The following is a 13,038-nucleotide window of genomic DNA, read 5'->3' as shown; positions in this document are numbered from 1 at the left end:
GCAATAAAATGGGTGGTCACTGGGAGATCCCGCTTGTTCTGGCGGACACAGTGCAGATGCTTGGTGAAACGTCGTGTCTCACCGATGAACAAGTGATCATACAGAGATCATCTACGCCTCCCTCTGGTGCTCTCTCAATCCCCTTTTTGCTTTCGTACATGGCCTTCTGTGTCTTTCACTAACCAGCTTCCTAGCTCTTTGCTCATCCCTCCCCCTCCAAGTTTCACCTATCACCTGGCGTTTCTCCCTTCTCTCCCGGTCCCGCCCTCCACCTTTCAAACCTACTCTTCAGTGTTTTTGCTCCAGTCCCACCGAATGTTGTCGGCCTGAAAAGTTGACTGTACTTTCTCCATAGATGCCGCCTGGTCTGCCGAGTTTCTCCATCATTTTCTGTTTGTTAACCTATAATTCCAATTCTTTTGCCTTCATCCCTTCTTTATGTTTGTTTTTTGCCTTTTGTTAGATTTTAAAAGCTTACCAATCAAATAACTTCCCACTCACTTTTGCTACATCATATTGCGTTTCCTTTTCTTTTATGCAATCCCCAGCTGCCTCCAAGGATTTGTTTACATTAATTTCCCTGATAAGATCTGATCTCACAGTGTGTCAGGACCCTGTCAGTCTTCATTCAATGTGTTTGGCTGTGATAGGGAGCGTAGGAAAACATTAATAGTGGACATATTTACTTTGGAGAACATGACGGTGGTAGAAATGATGTTTTTCAATAATCAGGGAGTGTATCTGTTGCATATTCAGAAATGGGTGTGGGAATTCCACTGTAGTGTCTGTTCCCCTCAGCAAACAAATGAGGAATAGTGAAGAACAAGCTTGTAGTGATTTACCAAATCCATGGTTTAGGGGAAGTGAAGGGGTTTCATTGACCAGATGTGGACTGGAACAGCATTAACAGAGGTGACAGAGCCGTGAGTAGTTTCTAAATGTCCTGATTCATTTATCTCTGGTCCATTGTTTAAATTATCATCTTTGGGAATTGTTCTTGTAAATGAGAGAGACTGAACCAGGGTTCCGGCCAAGATTCCTTATATTTCTGTTAGGAGCTTCGAATAATCAGATAAAACGTGCTGATGCAATATTAATAAGTTTTCTGATATTTGTCTTTCCTATGCTCTTTCCTCTGTTAAATGTGCAGTCAGAGATCCAACTCAGTCTGCGATGATGAAGCCTCACAATCACTTGAGCCCATGCACTGCCCCGGGCTCCATTTCCACAGACATGATGGACATATGGATGTTGTAAGCTTCCCATCCAGACGGTCATAATTTAACTGATTGCAATATTGTTTATATATATTTTCAGTCCTTTGAACCTTCCTTACCGCGGTCCCACGACCCTCGGTTTCCCTGTCCTAATTCCCATCTCTCACCCTTCCACACAACACCGGCAGACAGGAATTTCAGCTTCCGTGGACTGTGCTTATGAAAATGTCCCCCAATCTCACCCTCACTAACACTGTAGCAGTGTTTGCACTAGCGAGTGCAGATGTGAACACAGTGTTATTGATATGCTGCTCTGTGGTTGTACACACCAGTTGGGATGTTAACTGATTTTCTAATTAAAGTGACGCTATTATTACTATTTTGTGACTGGAACTTCAGCGGATGCCCAATTCTAAGAAAAGATAATTTGCAGAATCTGGTGGGGGGGTTTAGAAAATGGTTAAGGAGGAGGCTGTTCAGGAGGTGACAGTGGCTGGCAAAAGAAAGTTTTGACGTTTTGGTGTGAAGAAATATAAGTTGTTTTTTTTCATTCTCTGGATTGCCCCGTTCTCCACTCAGACTTTGGTGGAAGGATCTGTGGTTGCAGGCCCCAGAGCAGTGTCACCACTTTCCTCAAACTCACCAGCTCTGTGCCTTGTTCCTCAAAATGTCCTTTGAAAATTCTCCCTCTAGCAAACATGCTCCCCTGTGTCTCAGTGTGTTCTCTATCACAGTGCAAACATGTACCTGGTCAGATCCTCGTGGCTCAACTACTTAGCGGCTCTGCACAAATTACAACCGTTGCTGGAAACAGAGGTCAAGTTTCAACTTGATGAACTCTGCTTCGGCCTCATTAGGGCTATTGCGCACCGCTCCAATCGCCCCACTACTGGAGGGGTGTTGAGGCTTTAGACAGGGAGCAGAAGAGGTTTACCAGGATGCTGGCTGTTTCAGAGGGCATGTGCCATCATGACAGGCCAGATAAAATTAGTTTGTTTTCTCTGGATCATCGGAGGCCGAGGGGAGCTCTGACACAGGTTGACAAGGTTATGAGAGGGTTAGATAGAGTGGACAGAAATAATTGGTTTGTCGCGGTTAAGAAGTCTATTACCAGAGGGAACATATTGAAGGTGAGACTGTGTAGAATGAAGTGCGATGTGAGGGATAGCTTTATTTTTTTTTAATCAGAGATCCGTGGCTGCCTGGAACACACTGCCCTGTAAGGTGGTAGAGGCAAATTATTAGAAGCTTTTAGGTGTAGGAAGGAGAGAGTAGAGTTTGGGTATGTTTGATTTACTTCTCAGCTGGTTCCATAAAATATTATATGACAATGGCTTATTCCTGTATTATAATCTTCAATGTTCAATTCACTTTCACTTACCTTTCAGCTCACTGAGAACCTTTAGTAAATGTCGAGCAGGAATTGGTTGTTGGGAGGGATCACGACCTGTTTGAATTTAAATAAATTGAGGGAATGATGTGTAAAATGTTAAAGTGTACTGCATTCAATCCAAATTTGAATTAATCTCTGATATTTTCTCACCATATATCTGTATTTCCTTCAGTATTTTGTCCAACATTGGAACATCTTTCCGCATTTTCACAAAGGTTTCCCACATCACCCTCTGGGCGCAGAAGCCTTTCTCCATCACCAGGCTCAGGAGGAATTTAGAACTGTCCGCCCGCTCTCCCTTATCAGCGAGATCAGAGATTTTCTGTGAAGAGTAACAGTGAACATATTGGGGACTGACAGATTCACACAGAGAATGAGAAGTAAATGATGTGCTGTGTAACGGGATCACACTGAGCAGTCACCCGGACGGGTGCTGAACCTGTCTGGACATGGACTGTACATTCTGAGTACAGAGCACACGGAAGGACATTCACCGTGAACTTGGTCCACCAGTCAATGAGATCCTGGCTGGTCTGTGACCGCTTCATTGACGTGGCTCCAAATCCATAAATAATTCCTCACTGGATTTGACAAACTAAAACAGAACTCAGAAAATAATAATCACAGAGGAAGAAATAAAACAGGAGGGTTTTTTTGTATATAACAGACTGAACAGTCTAAGAGAAGTTGCAGAAAAGATGATATGATTCATCTCAGTCCGCCAGTGTGCAACATGATAACGGATTACTCACTGACATTTGACACCTTTCCTTTGCCTTTTCCAGCGGAGGTTTATTCAGTGATTACACATTACAACATGGCAGTATTCCTCGATCCTAAACGTTTGTAGTTACGGATTGTAACAGAATCACATCCACCCAGAAGAGAGCACACTTGAGCTCCTGTGGCATTCACTTATGATGTCCCGGTTCTCAGTGACATCCTCCCATCACTCTGTACATTCTTCATAGACTGAAACTTCCTGTCATATTTGCATTTAATGCTGTAAGCCCACAGAACTTACACTGAACTTTGAGCAGCTCCCCATCAGTCCGCGGGGTCTTTTCACCTCTTTTTATCGCTGGTTCAGATTTGCATGTTTGAGATTGCATGTAGAGTATTTATTTCCCAGTTGTTATTTATCTAATTTAAAATCCGATGAGTCAAGAGTTTCAACACCCATTAGTCATGTGATGTGCAAAAATTCAACACATTCTCCCTCCGACTCACCCGATGTTCCTCTCCGCTGAACTGATTCTCGGCCGTTAACGCCAGGCTCACTCCGTGAACCCCTCCTTCCATCGCCTGCTCCAGCCTGTCCCGGTAGAAGTCCGTCAGCAGCTGGAAATCGTCCCAGCTTGCCAGGAGCTCGCTGATCACTGAGCTCGGCCCTGTGAAGGAAAATGAGGAGCGTTAAAGAAATTACTGACCTCATACTGGACAGTTACATTTTCTCTGGAACCTAAAGATTACCAATCACAGTCTGAAATACATATACTGGGACGGGTGGAGGGGTGGGGAGGAATGGTCTTGGGCCAGGAGTTGGGGGACGCCGGCGGTGTAAGAGGGGGTATAGTTCCATCTGTTGAAGGCTGCTCTTTCGTGTCTCTGGGAATACACCTCTCTGTTTGGAAAGGACTCTGCTTATTCCTGAGAATATAGTAATTCAGCACTGTCACTCTCTTGGTGCTGACCATCACCACTGGGTTTCTGTCTGCCTGCCTGGTCAAATCCTTTCCTCAGCAAATCTCTGGGATATCTCACAAAATGCTGGAGGTATTCAGCATATCAGGTAGCATCTAGGGAGAAGAATAAGCAATCAATGTGTTGGGCCAAGACCCTTCCTCAGACTGGAAATGAGGGAACCAAAATTCTAGATTTTGCCACATTACTTTCTATTCATCGTGGTCCTGATCCGAAATGTCAAATGTTTATTCCTCTCCATGGATGCTGTCTGACCGGCTGAATTCTGCTAATATTTTGTGTGTCTTTTTATTGCCCAAAACTTTCAGCATCTGCAGAATGTCTTGTCTTCTGGAGTAACCCGCTATTTTAATGGGCATCACAATCTGTTAGAGGACCAGGAGCAGATGGAAACTGTACTCCTTCCACGAGTGACTGTGTTCTCCCAGAAATGTTGATTCTCTCTCTCATCTCTCTGCTCAGTTTTCACAAACACTTTGTGAATTACCGGTATTGAGTTAAACCCAGACGTAGATTCAGCTGAGTATTTATAAATTAAAATAATTCGCTGACATACCTGCGTCCTTTCCTGATGTTGACATCACTGGAACTCCTTCACTGCTCGCACCTTCAGCCATTTTGAGGACAGCTGTGCCCAGTTTATGCTGCTCTGTAACAAAACATATAACATGAGGGTCAAACATTATTCGGGATTTAAAGGGGAACACTTGTTTTTCAACTTAGGCAAACATTTACAAATATCTTGGGCCTGTCCACTAAATCCTTGACATGGCTTGGTTCACCTGCGCCCATCCACCTACAGTCACGCAATGTCCATTTCCGATCTCTCCATGGATTGTACACTGGGCCAGGATTCTCCAGGGTATATACTGGCTATGTTGCAGGCAATTCCCTTTTAGGAACCAATCTTGTGTCCTGGACCAGGAGTGATCTGTAAACGGTAAGGCAAGACAGGTTGAGCAGACAGCGCCCAATACTTTGGCCCTCCTACCACTGGTGGCGCTATGGTGAGTAATGGACAGCTGTTACAGCAGTGTTGGTTGAACACATTTCTGCTGACCAATGGGGCATCCATTCCTCTCGTCACTGAATTATACAGATTTCAAAGTCACACCTGATTCTCACCGTCTCCTTTCAGTTTTACATCTCCTGGCGTTGACACCTATGGCAATATATGTTTTGAGTCTATATAGAATCACTCTAACATCCTGAACAATGCAATCTCACCCATAGCATCACCACACCTTGTCCTGAACCACTACAATTTCTCCGCCAGGACGTTAAGACCATTATTATCCACTAAACTCGGTCAATATTTCTTTGGACATATCACCTGTCTATTATCAGATAGTTACATGGTACCTTGTTAAGCACAACGTAGACCCGCCATACATCCGAAACAGCAAGTTGGGAAAATAATCTCTGACATAAATAAAACAAAATGCTGGAATTATTCAACAAGACAAAGAGTATGTTATTATATCAGTTGGAAGAACCTGTATCAGAGCTGAGCCTGTGTGTAAGGGTCATGTATCTGTTCTTTAAATGCACTGTTTTCTCTGTTGCGTATTAATGATGATGTTTTGTTCCTCAATTTGTTCCACAACACTCCGTACCCTGCTATTCACTATCCTATCCATGTCTGACTGTCCAAATGCACCAACTCTCACTTATTCAAGTTGAAAACCATTCACCATTTCTCAGTTCATTTTCATAACTAACCAAGATGTCTTTGAAATTCATTGTAACCTGTTGCAATATCAATCACAGTCCCGAATTTAGTATCAAACTTTCTAACCTTGCCACATACATTCATATACAGATAATTGGCATGAATAACGAATTAACGAGTTCTCGACACTGACATGCAGGCTGGGATACAGGCTGGACAGAGGTTGAACAAGATGTTTGATATATATCATTGTGGTGATTGGATGCAGGCTGGACAAAAATTGAACATCATGGTTAAGATATATAATTCAGGTGGTGGGATACAGGCTGGCCAGAGATTGTACAGGACGATTGATATATATAGGAATCAACAGCACTGGTGGCGCTATGTAAACTCTCTGATGGTTATTCAGTAATACTCAGATATTGAAATAATAGTACGCATTACTAGATAACATATTCCAATATAACAAAGCCAAAACAAACAATAGGCATTTCAGTATGTGCCCTTTTCCACTCTACAAGCTTCAAAAATGCTCCGCACAAAGTATCCCATCCCAATACTTCATATCTTCATACGGCTACTGCTCTTCCTTTAACTGAGTGAAATAGCGGAGAACTGTGGACACAGCTGAGTACATCATAGAAACCAACCTCCTCTCCATGGACTCTGTCGATACTTCCCACTGCCTCAGTAAAGCAGCCAGCATAATGAAAGATCCCCATAATCCTAAACATTCTCACTCTAATGTTCCCATAGGGGCGAATATAAAATAAGACAGAAACATGCCCCCGGGTCAAGGACGGTGTCCATTCTGCTGTTATAAGCAAACAGCGTGATGAGTGGACTCCTGACCTCACAATCTAAATCGATGTGACTTTGCACCACATATCTACCTGCACTGGACTTTCTCTGTAACCAGAATGATTTGTTTTACCTCAGTGTATTGCTGCAATGTATTTATCTGTGTGACAAATACCGAAACACGATTTTCACTCTACCTCTGTACGTGGAAAACAAAATAATTCAATTTCAATCGTGTGGAAATATTAGACAGCCTGGGTTGCTCCTTTGGAAATTCTGGAGGGAGTGTACACATTTCCGAGAAACCCAGATAAGTGAAAAGGACTTAATTGTCGCATTTATAGGGCCAGATATCGGGAAACACTGTCAGCATTTCGGCCAGTCGTAGCAATGGAGAGAAGATGGAAATAAACTTCGCAGTCCTCCGAGAGGACGTGAGAGATCTGGATCTCACTGTCCTGTCTGAACGGGGAAAGATGAAACTACTCATACACGTGGAGCAGTCTTCCGAGGGTGTGATTACTCTGTTTAACCCTCTCTGTCTGCAAGAACACAACAGGCCGAATGGCCGCTTCCAGTGTGTTGGAAACATGTAAAACAATTATCGACCCCAGGCATCGATCCAGGTGAAGTTTGGATCCGCTACCGGGCCGGCTGATGGAGGTAAAGTTCCCCAGGTACATCTTAATGAATGGGTTCAGTCTCGGCATCACCACCTCATCCCGCTCCTGGGACCAGAACACCAGGGGCTGAGCGGCGGCTCATCTCAGGCGGTTCAGTGTGAAGGACTGACCCCGGCGGGTTGTGTCCTGGAAGTGGAATGAGGCCGACAGTTCGAGGAAGTTAATGGGACTCTCTGCCCAACATCTCCACCCCAGGATCGGCCACAGTACTCATCGATGGGAAATGGTCGGTCGTGTTCACCTCAAGTAACCGGCCTCAATTCTAACCGATCAGAACATAATCAATTTGTCACGCAGACAGCGATCGGTCCCCAGGCTCCCCACAGACAATTCACTTCAACAGAGAAAGGAAAGGAAACCACTGCCCATCGGGGCTTCGGAAGCGAAAGCCGCAGATGCAGCAGACCTGCTTTTGAAATGGGAGCGAGGAACTGGATCACGTGACTGGTGGAGGGACTCCCACCTGAACTGCTGACTCCATTCCTCACCCCACCTACCTGCCGCATTTTACACCTTATTTCGTATTTACACCAGCTACATTGTTAATTTTTCCCTCTGCATCTTCCCACCACCTGGTTCTCAGAGTTACGGGATCAATTGCCATCGCGATCTGATACACAATTCCTACTCAAACAGAAATTATGCAGGTTTCATTGAAAGGACTTCTATGTTTATAAACACTAATTTTTATACACATTCCTCCGGAGCCTCACTGGACAGGAATACTGAAACATCAAGTGAGAAACAGGAGGGGGTGGCCATTCAGCCCCTCAAACCATCAACAAGATGAAGGCAGCTCTTCAATCTCAGCCACGTTTCTGCCCAATCCCCATTTCCTGTATCCCTTTCGTCTCCACACATCTGCCGCTCTCTGTTTTTATGTAAGGATGATCACTGAAACTTCCTCGTCCTGCAGGAAATAGTCTGGTGAATCTCTAAAACAAACACTCTCTAACTTCTTAGATCATCCTCCGTGGAATTAAATTCCATTTCTGCAGCCCCCTGTTGCCCCCACCACTCACCTCCCAACCCCGTCACTATTTCCACCTTCCCACCTCCCCTCACCTGGATCCACCTCTCACTCCCCAGCTCTTGCCCCATCCCCACCCTTCACCTCTTTTCTCCGACTACTTCCCGTCCACTCTCAGTCCAGAGGGAGGGTGTCGGCCCGAAATGTTGACGGTCAATTTCCCTCCACAGATGCTGCCGGACCCACTGAGTTCCTCCAGCAGTTTGTTCTTTGGTCTGTCTAACCCGAGTTAGTATGGGGAATAGGATTTTATACCATATTCCACGTACAATCTCAACAAAGCCAAAATAATTGTTATGGTAATTACCACGCTCGAAGACGAGAAAGCTTGCAAATGCTGGAAATCCAAAGCAACACACAAAATGCTGGAATTCAGCACAACAGGCAGTATCTATGGGAAAGAATAAACAGTACACATTTTGGGCCACGAGTCTTTTTCATTACTGAGGAGGAGGGGGAAGTGATCTGAATAAAAAGGTGGGGAAGTAGAAAGAGTGGAGGTGGAAGGTGATAGCTGAAGTCAAGTGATGGGCTGTTCAGGAGCTGGAGATGAAAGAATCGGTGCGTTGTCAATGGGAGAAAGAGAAAGGGGGCACAGGAGGAAGTATTAGGCTGGTGAGCAGAAATGAAAGCTCTGGGTGGGGAGTGTGGAACAGAGAAGTGGGTGGGGGGTATTTGTTTACTGGAAGGAAAATTCAATATTCATACAATAAGGTTGGAGAGCACTCAGATAGAATATAAGGTTTTGCTCCTCCACCCTGAGGGTGGGTTTATCTTGGCACAAGAGGAGGCCATTGATCGAGAATGGGAATGGGAATCGTCAGAATGGGAATGTCTGGCCACTGCAAAGTCCCCCCCCTTGTGGCAGATGATACAGAAATGCTTGACAAAACGGTCTCAGAATTTAGGGCGGGTCTCACCAATGTAAAGGAGGCCCCATCGGGAGCACACGACCCCAGCAGATTCGCAGGTGCAGTGTTCCTGGACGGAATGTTTTACGTCTTAATGGAGATGAGGGAGGAGGTGTATGGGTAGGTGTAGCATTTACGCCACTTGTACAGATAAGTGCCTGGAGGGATATTAGTGAGGAGGGATGAAATAAACAGGGAATTATGGAGGGAGTGATCCCTGTTGAAAGAAGAGGATGACAAACGTAAAATATGTATAGTTGTAAGATCTCTTTGGCAATGGTGCAAGTTGCAGAGGCTAATGGGATGGTAGGAAAGGACAAGAGGAACTCTATCAATATTACGGTGGTAGGAAGTTGGGTGAGCTCGGACGTATGGTAAATGTGAGCATCAATAGCGGAGGGAGGACAGCCACATCCTGGGAACAGATGCAGCGGAAGCAAAGAAACTGAGAAAAGGGTAGAGCATTTTACAAGTGATAGGTTGGGAAGAGGTATGGTCGAGATTACCAAGGGTATCAGTAGGTTTGTAAAAGACACAAAGTACACTTTGAGCAGCATCAGATGCTGCCCGACCTGCTGAGCTCCTCCAGCTTGTTTGTACGTGTTGGTTTATAAAAGAAGTCGGTTGACAACCTGTCTCTGGAGATGAGGACAGAGAGAGATCTGGAAAGGACTCGAGGTTAGAATCAAACTTTCTAACCGTACCATGCTCATTCATATAAAAGCCAAAAGCATGAATAATGAATTACAGAAGTCTCGATAACTTCATGCGCGTCCCACTCGTCACAGGCCTCCATTCGCTACATCCATCTTCACTCATCTCCCTCTGCTTCTTGTCATTGAGCCCGAAGTGAATCCACTTCACATGCTTCCCGTGAATCCCATGTGACCGAGCTTTCCAGATCAGCTACAATGCAGGATCTTGTTAGAGGCTTTACCAACATCCATATGGACAGCATCACTGCACAACCTCATCTATCTCCATAGTTATCTCTTCAAAAATCTCCAGAATCCTTGACAGATATGATGTCCCACTGGGTGGTGAAGACGGAAATTTCTCCATAACCAATGTTGAACCACCGAGACTTCAGCCTTACTGCAGACAGAAAAAAATCCAATCCCTGCTGTAAAATTACCAGCCTGGATTGAAGCCCGTAAACTGTCAGTTCTATATTCTGAGAGACTCCATTTATATTATCAGCCACACACAGACAACTTGTTGCCGGCTATCTGCCGTTGTGTTCCTGCCATTTTCGATACACAGACCGAGGTGGGACGGGAACCTAACCTAAGGGTCTTCTGCCTGTGCTGTTGCTCAGGATGGTTCACCGGTCTGTAGATTGTGAGAGGATGCGGATACACTTCAGCTTGTCTCCAGCAGCTAAACTGAGCACATTTGATCACTATCTTCTTGCTGTGTGTGATCTTGCACAGCACAGTTGGCTGTGCTGTTTCCCTCAGGGTAGCAGAAACTCAATGTAAAATTAAAAAAATAGAAAATGCTGGGAACGCAGTACATCAGGGTACATCCGTGAAGGAGAAATGGTGAAGACACAGTTACAGATCTCGGGCTATCCAAGATGCTGCAGATCTGCTGTAAGTTTCCAGAATTCTCTCTTTTCTACATTAAATTACCTGTAAGAGCAGTTTTTGTTTATTTTTAATGGACAGATATTAACTGATTAGAGGTTCGCGGATGTTGCTCCCTTATTCAAGAAAGTGAATTGAGAGTGCCCAGGAAATTATACACCAACAATATTTACTTCACTGGTTGGGAAGTTGATCGGGAAGATCCTGATTTATGAGCAGTTGTGGAAGTGTAATATGATTAGGAATAGTCGGCATGGGTTTGTCAAAGGAAGATCGTGACTTACATGTAGTGTATATGGATTTTAGCAAGGCATTTGATAAGGTACCCCATGCAAGGCTTATTGAGAAATTAAGGAGGCATGGAATCCAAGGAGACCTTGTGTTGTGTATCCAGAATTGGCTTATCCACAGAAGGCAAACAGTGGTTGTAGACGGGTAATATTCTGCATGCAAGTCGAAGATTAATGCTGCGACTCAGTGATCTGTTCTGGGACCTCTTCTCTTAGCAATTTTTAGAAATGGCCTGGATGAGGAAGTGGAGGGATAGGTTAGTAAATTTGCTAATGACGCCTAGGTTGGAGGTATTGTGGATACTGTGGAGGATCTGTCAGAGGTTACAGCGGGACATCGATAGGATGCAAAGCTGGGCTGAGAAGTGACAGATGCAGTTCAGCCCAGATAAGTGTTAGGTAGTTCATTTTGCTAGGTCAAATATGATGGTAGAATATAGTATTAATGGTCAGACTCTTGGCAGTGTGGAGCATCACAGTGATCCTGGGGTCCGAGTACATAAGCCACTCAAAGCTGCTGCGTAGGTTGGCTCTGTGGTTCGGAAGGCTTACGGTGCATTGGCCTTCATTAACCATGGGATTGAGTTTAAGAGCCGAGCGCTAACGTTACAGCTATATAGGCCCCTGGTTAGATCCATCACAGTACCATTGAGTACTGTGCTCAGTTCTGGTCACCTCACTAACCGAAGGATGTGAAAACTATAGAAAGGGTGCAGAGGGGATATACAAGGGTGTTACCTGGATTGGGGAGTAAGCCTTCTGAGTATAGGTTGAGTGAACTTGGTCATTTCTCCTTGGAGAGATGGAAGAGGAGAGGTGACCTGATAGAGGGGTATAAAAAGTTTTGAAGCAATGATCTTATGGATAAGCAGTAGCTTTTTCTCAGGGCTGAAATGGCTAACACGAGAGGGCACAGATATAAGGTGCTTGGAATTAGGTGCCGAGGTGATGCAAGGGCTATGTTTTTTTCCTTTTACACAGAAGTGGTGCGTACGTGGAATGGGCTGCCGGCGACAGTGGTGGAGGCGGATAGAATAGGGTATTTCTTAGAAAAATAACGGGGAATGGGTAACCAGAGGGAATTTCTGAAGGAAGTACATGTTTCGGACAGCAGGGTTGGCGGAAGGGTTTGCAGGTTTTCTTTGTTCATTCGACACAGCCAATGCTCACAACATCCTGTCCTCCCACTATTACTCTGTTGCATTTGCTCCCGAGGTTACTGACTTTACGCTGACAGGAAGTGAACATGGAACGATAAAATTGTGCAACACTTCTTGCAGTTCTCGTGGTTTGTTACCGTGGAAACTGAGGAAGTGGCTCAACAAAAGTAACTGAAAAAGGAAATAAAAAACTCAACATCATAAACTATGAGATACATTGTGACAGAGGTTAACACTGCAGCCATTCTGAAATGATGAATCTAAAATTGTAAAGGCTGCTTTTAGCCATGCCTCATGCTGTATTGAATTAATCGTATAGTAGTTCTGGCTAACAAAACATGATTCCTACTCTATCGATCAATAATATATTGCCATTTTTATACCAAATGACAGCCTCAACCACCATCTGTTGCAACAAACTCCACAGGCCGACCACTCTTTTGCTGATGCAGTTTCACTCATCTCAGGTTTAAAGGGAAATTTCTTCATTCTGAGGCTCTCCTCTCAGATAACAGACTCTCCGTCTGAAGGAATCATCCTCTCCATGTCCACTGTTTCCAGGCTGTTCAGCATTCAGTAGGTTTA

The 13,038-nt window shown here is 44.6% G+C and overlaps 1 protein-coding gene across 3 annotated transcripts in view; it reads right to left on the bottom strand.

Annotated features, from left to right (window-relative positions):
* The window catches only part of LOC132389203 (NACHT, LRR and PYD domains-containing protein 3-like), a 44,242-nt gene that overhangs the window by 18,904 nt on the left and 12,300 nt on the right, over positions 1-13,038 (bottom strand). For all 3 annotated transcript variants that reach the window (XM_059961662.1, XM_059961663.1, XM_059961664.1), the window contains exons 3-6: positions 4,871-4,963; positions 3,841-4,001; positions 2,761-2,932; positions 2,599-2,664 (exon numbers count right to left, since the gene is read on the bottom strand). In XM_059961662.1, the coding sequence (XP_059817645.1) occupies positions 2,599-2,664; positions 2,761-2,932; positions 3,841-4,001; positions 4,871-4,931 (460 nt within the window). In that variant the 5' untranslated portion in view covers positions 4,932-4,963. The remainder of the gene's footprint in view (positions 1-2,598; positions 2,665-2,760; positions 2,933-3,840; positions 4,002-4,870; positions 4,964-13,038) is intronic.

The sequence above is a fragment of the Hypanus sabinus genome, unplaced genomic scaffold (assembly GCF_030144855.1).
Source record: "Hypanus sabinus isolate sHypSab1 unplaced genomic scaffold, sHypSab1.hap1 scaffold_498, whole genome shotgun sequence".
Classification (NCBI taxonomy): Eukaryota; Metazoa; Chordata; class Chondrichthyes; order Myliobatiformes; family Dasyatidae; genus Hypanus; species Hypanus sabinus.
Note: the sequence above shows the minus strand (reverse complement) of the source record. Positions and strands in the feature narration are given on the sequence as shown.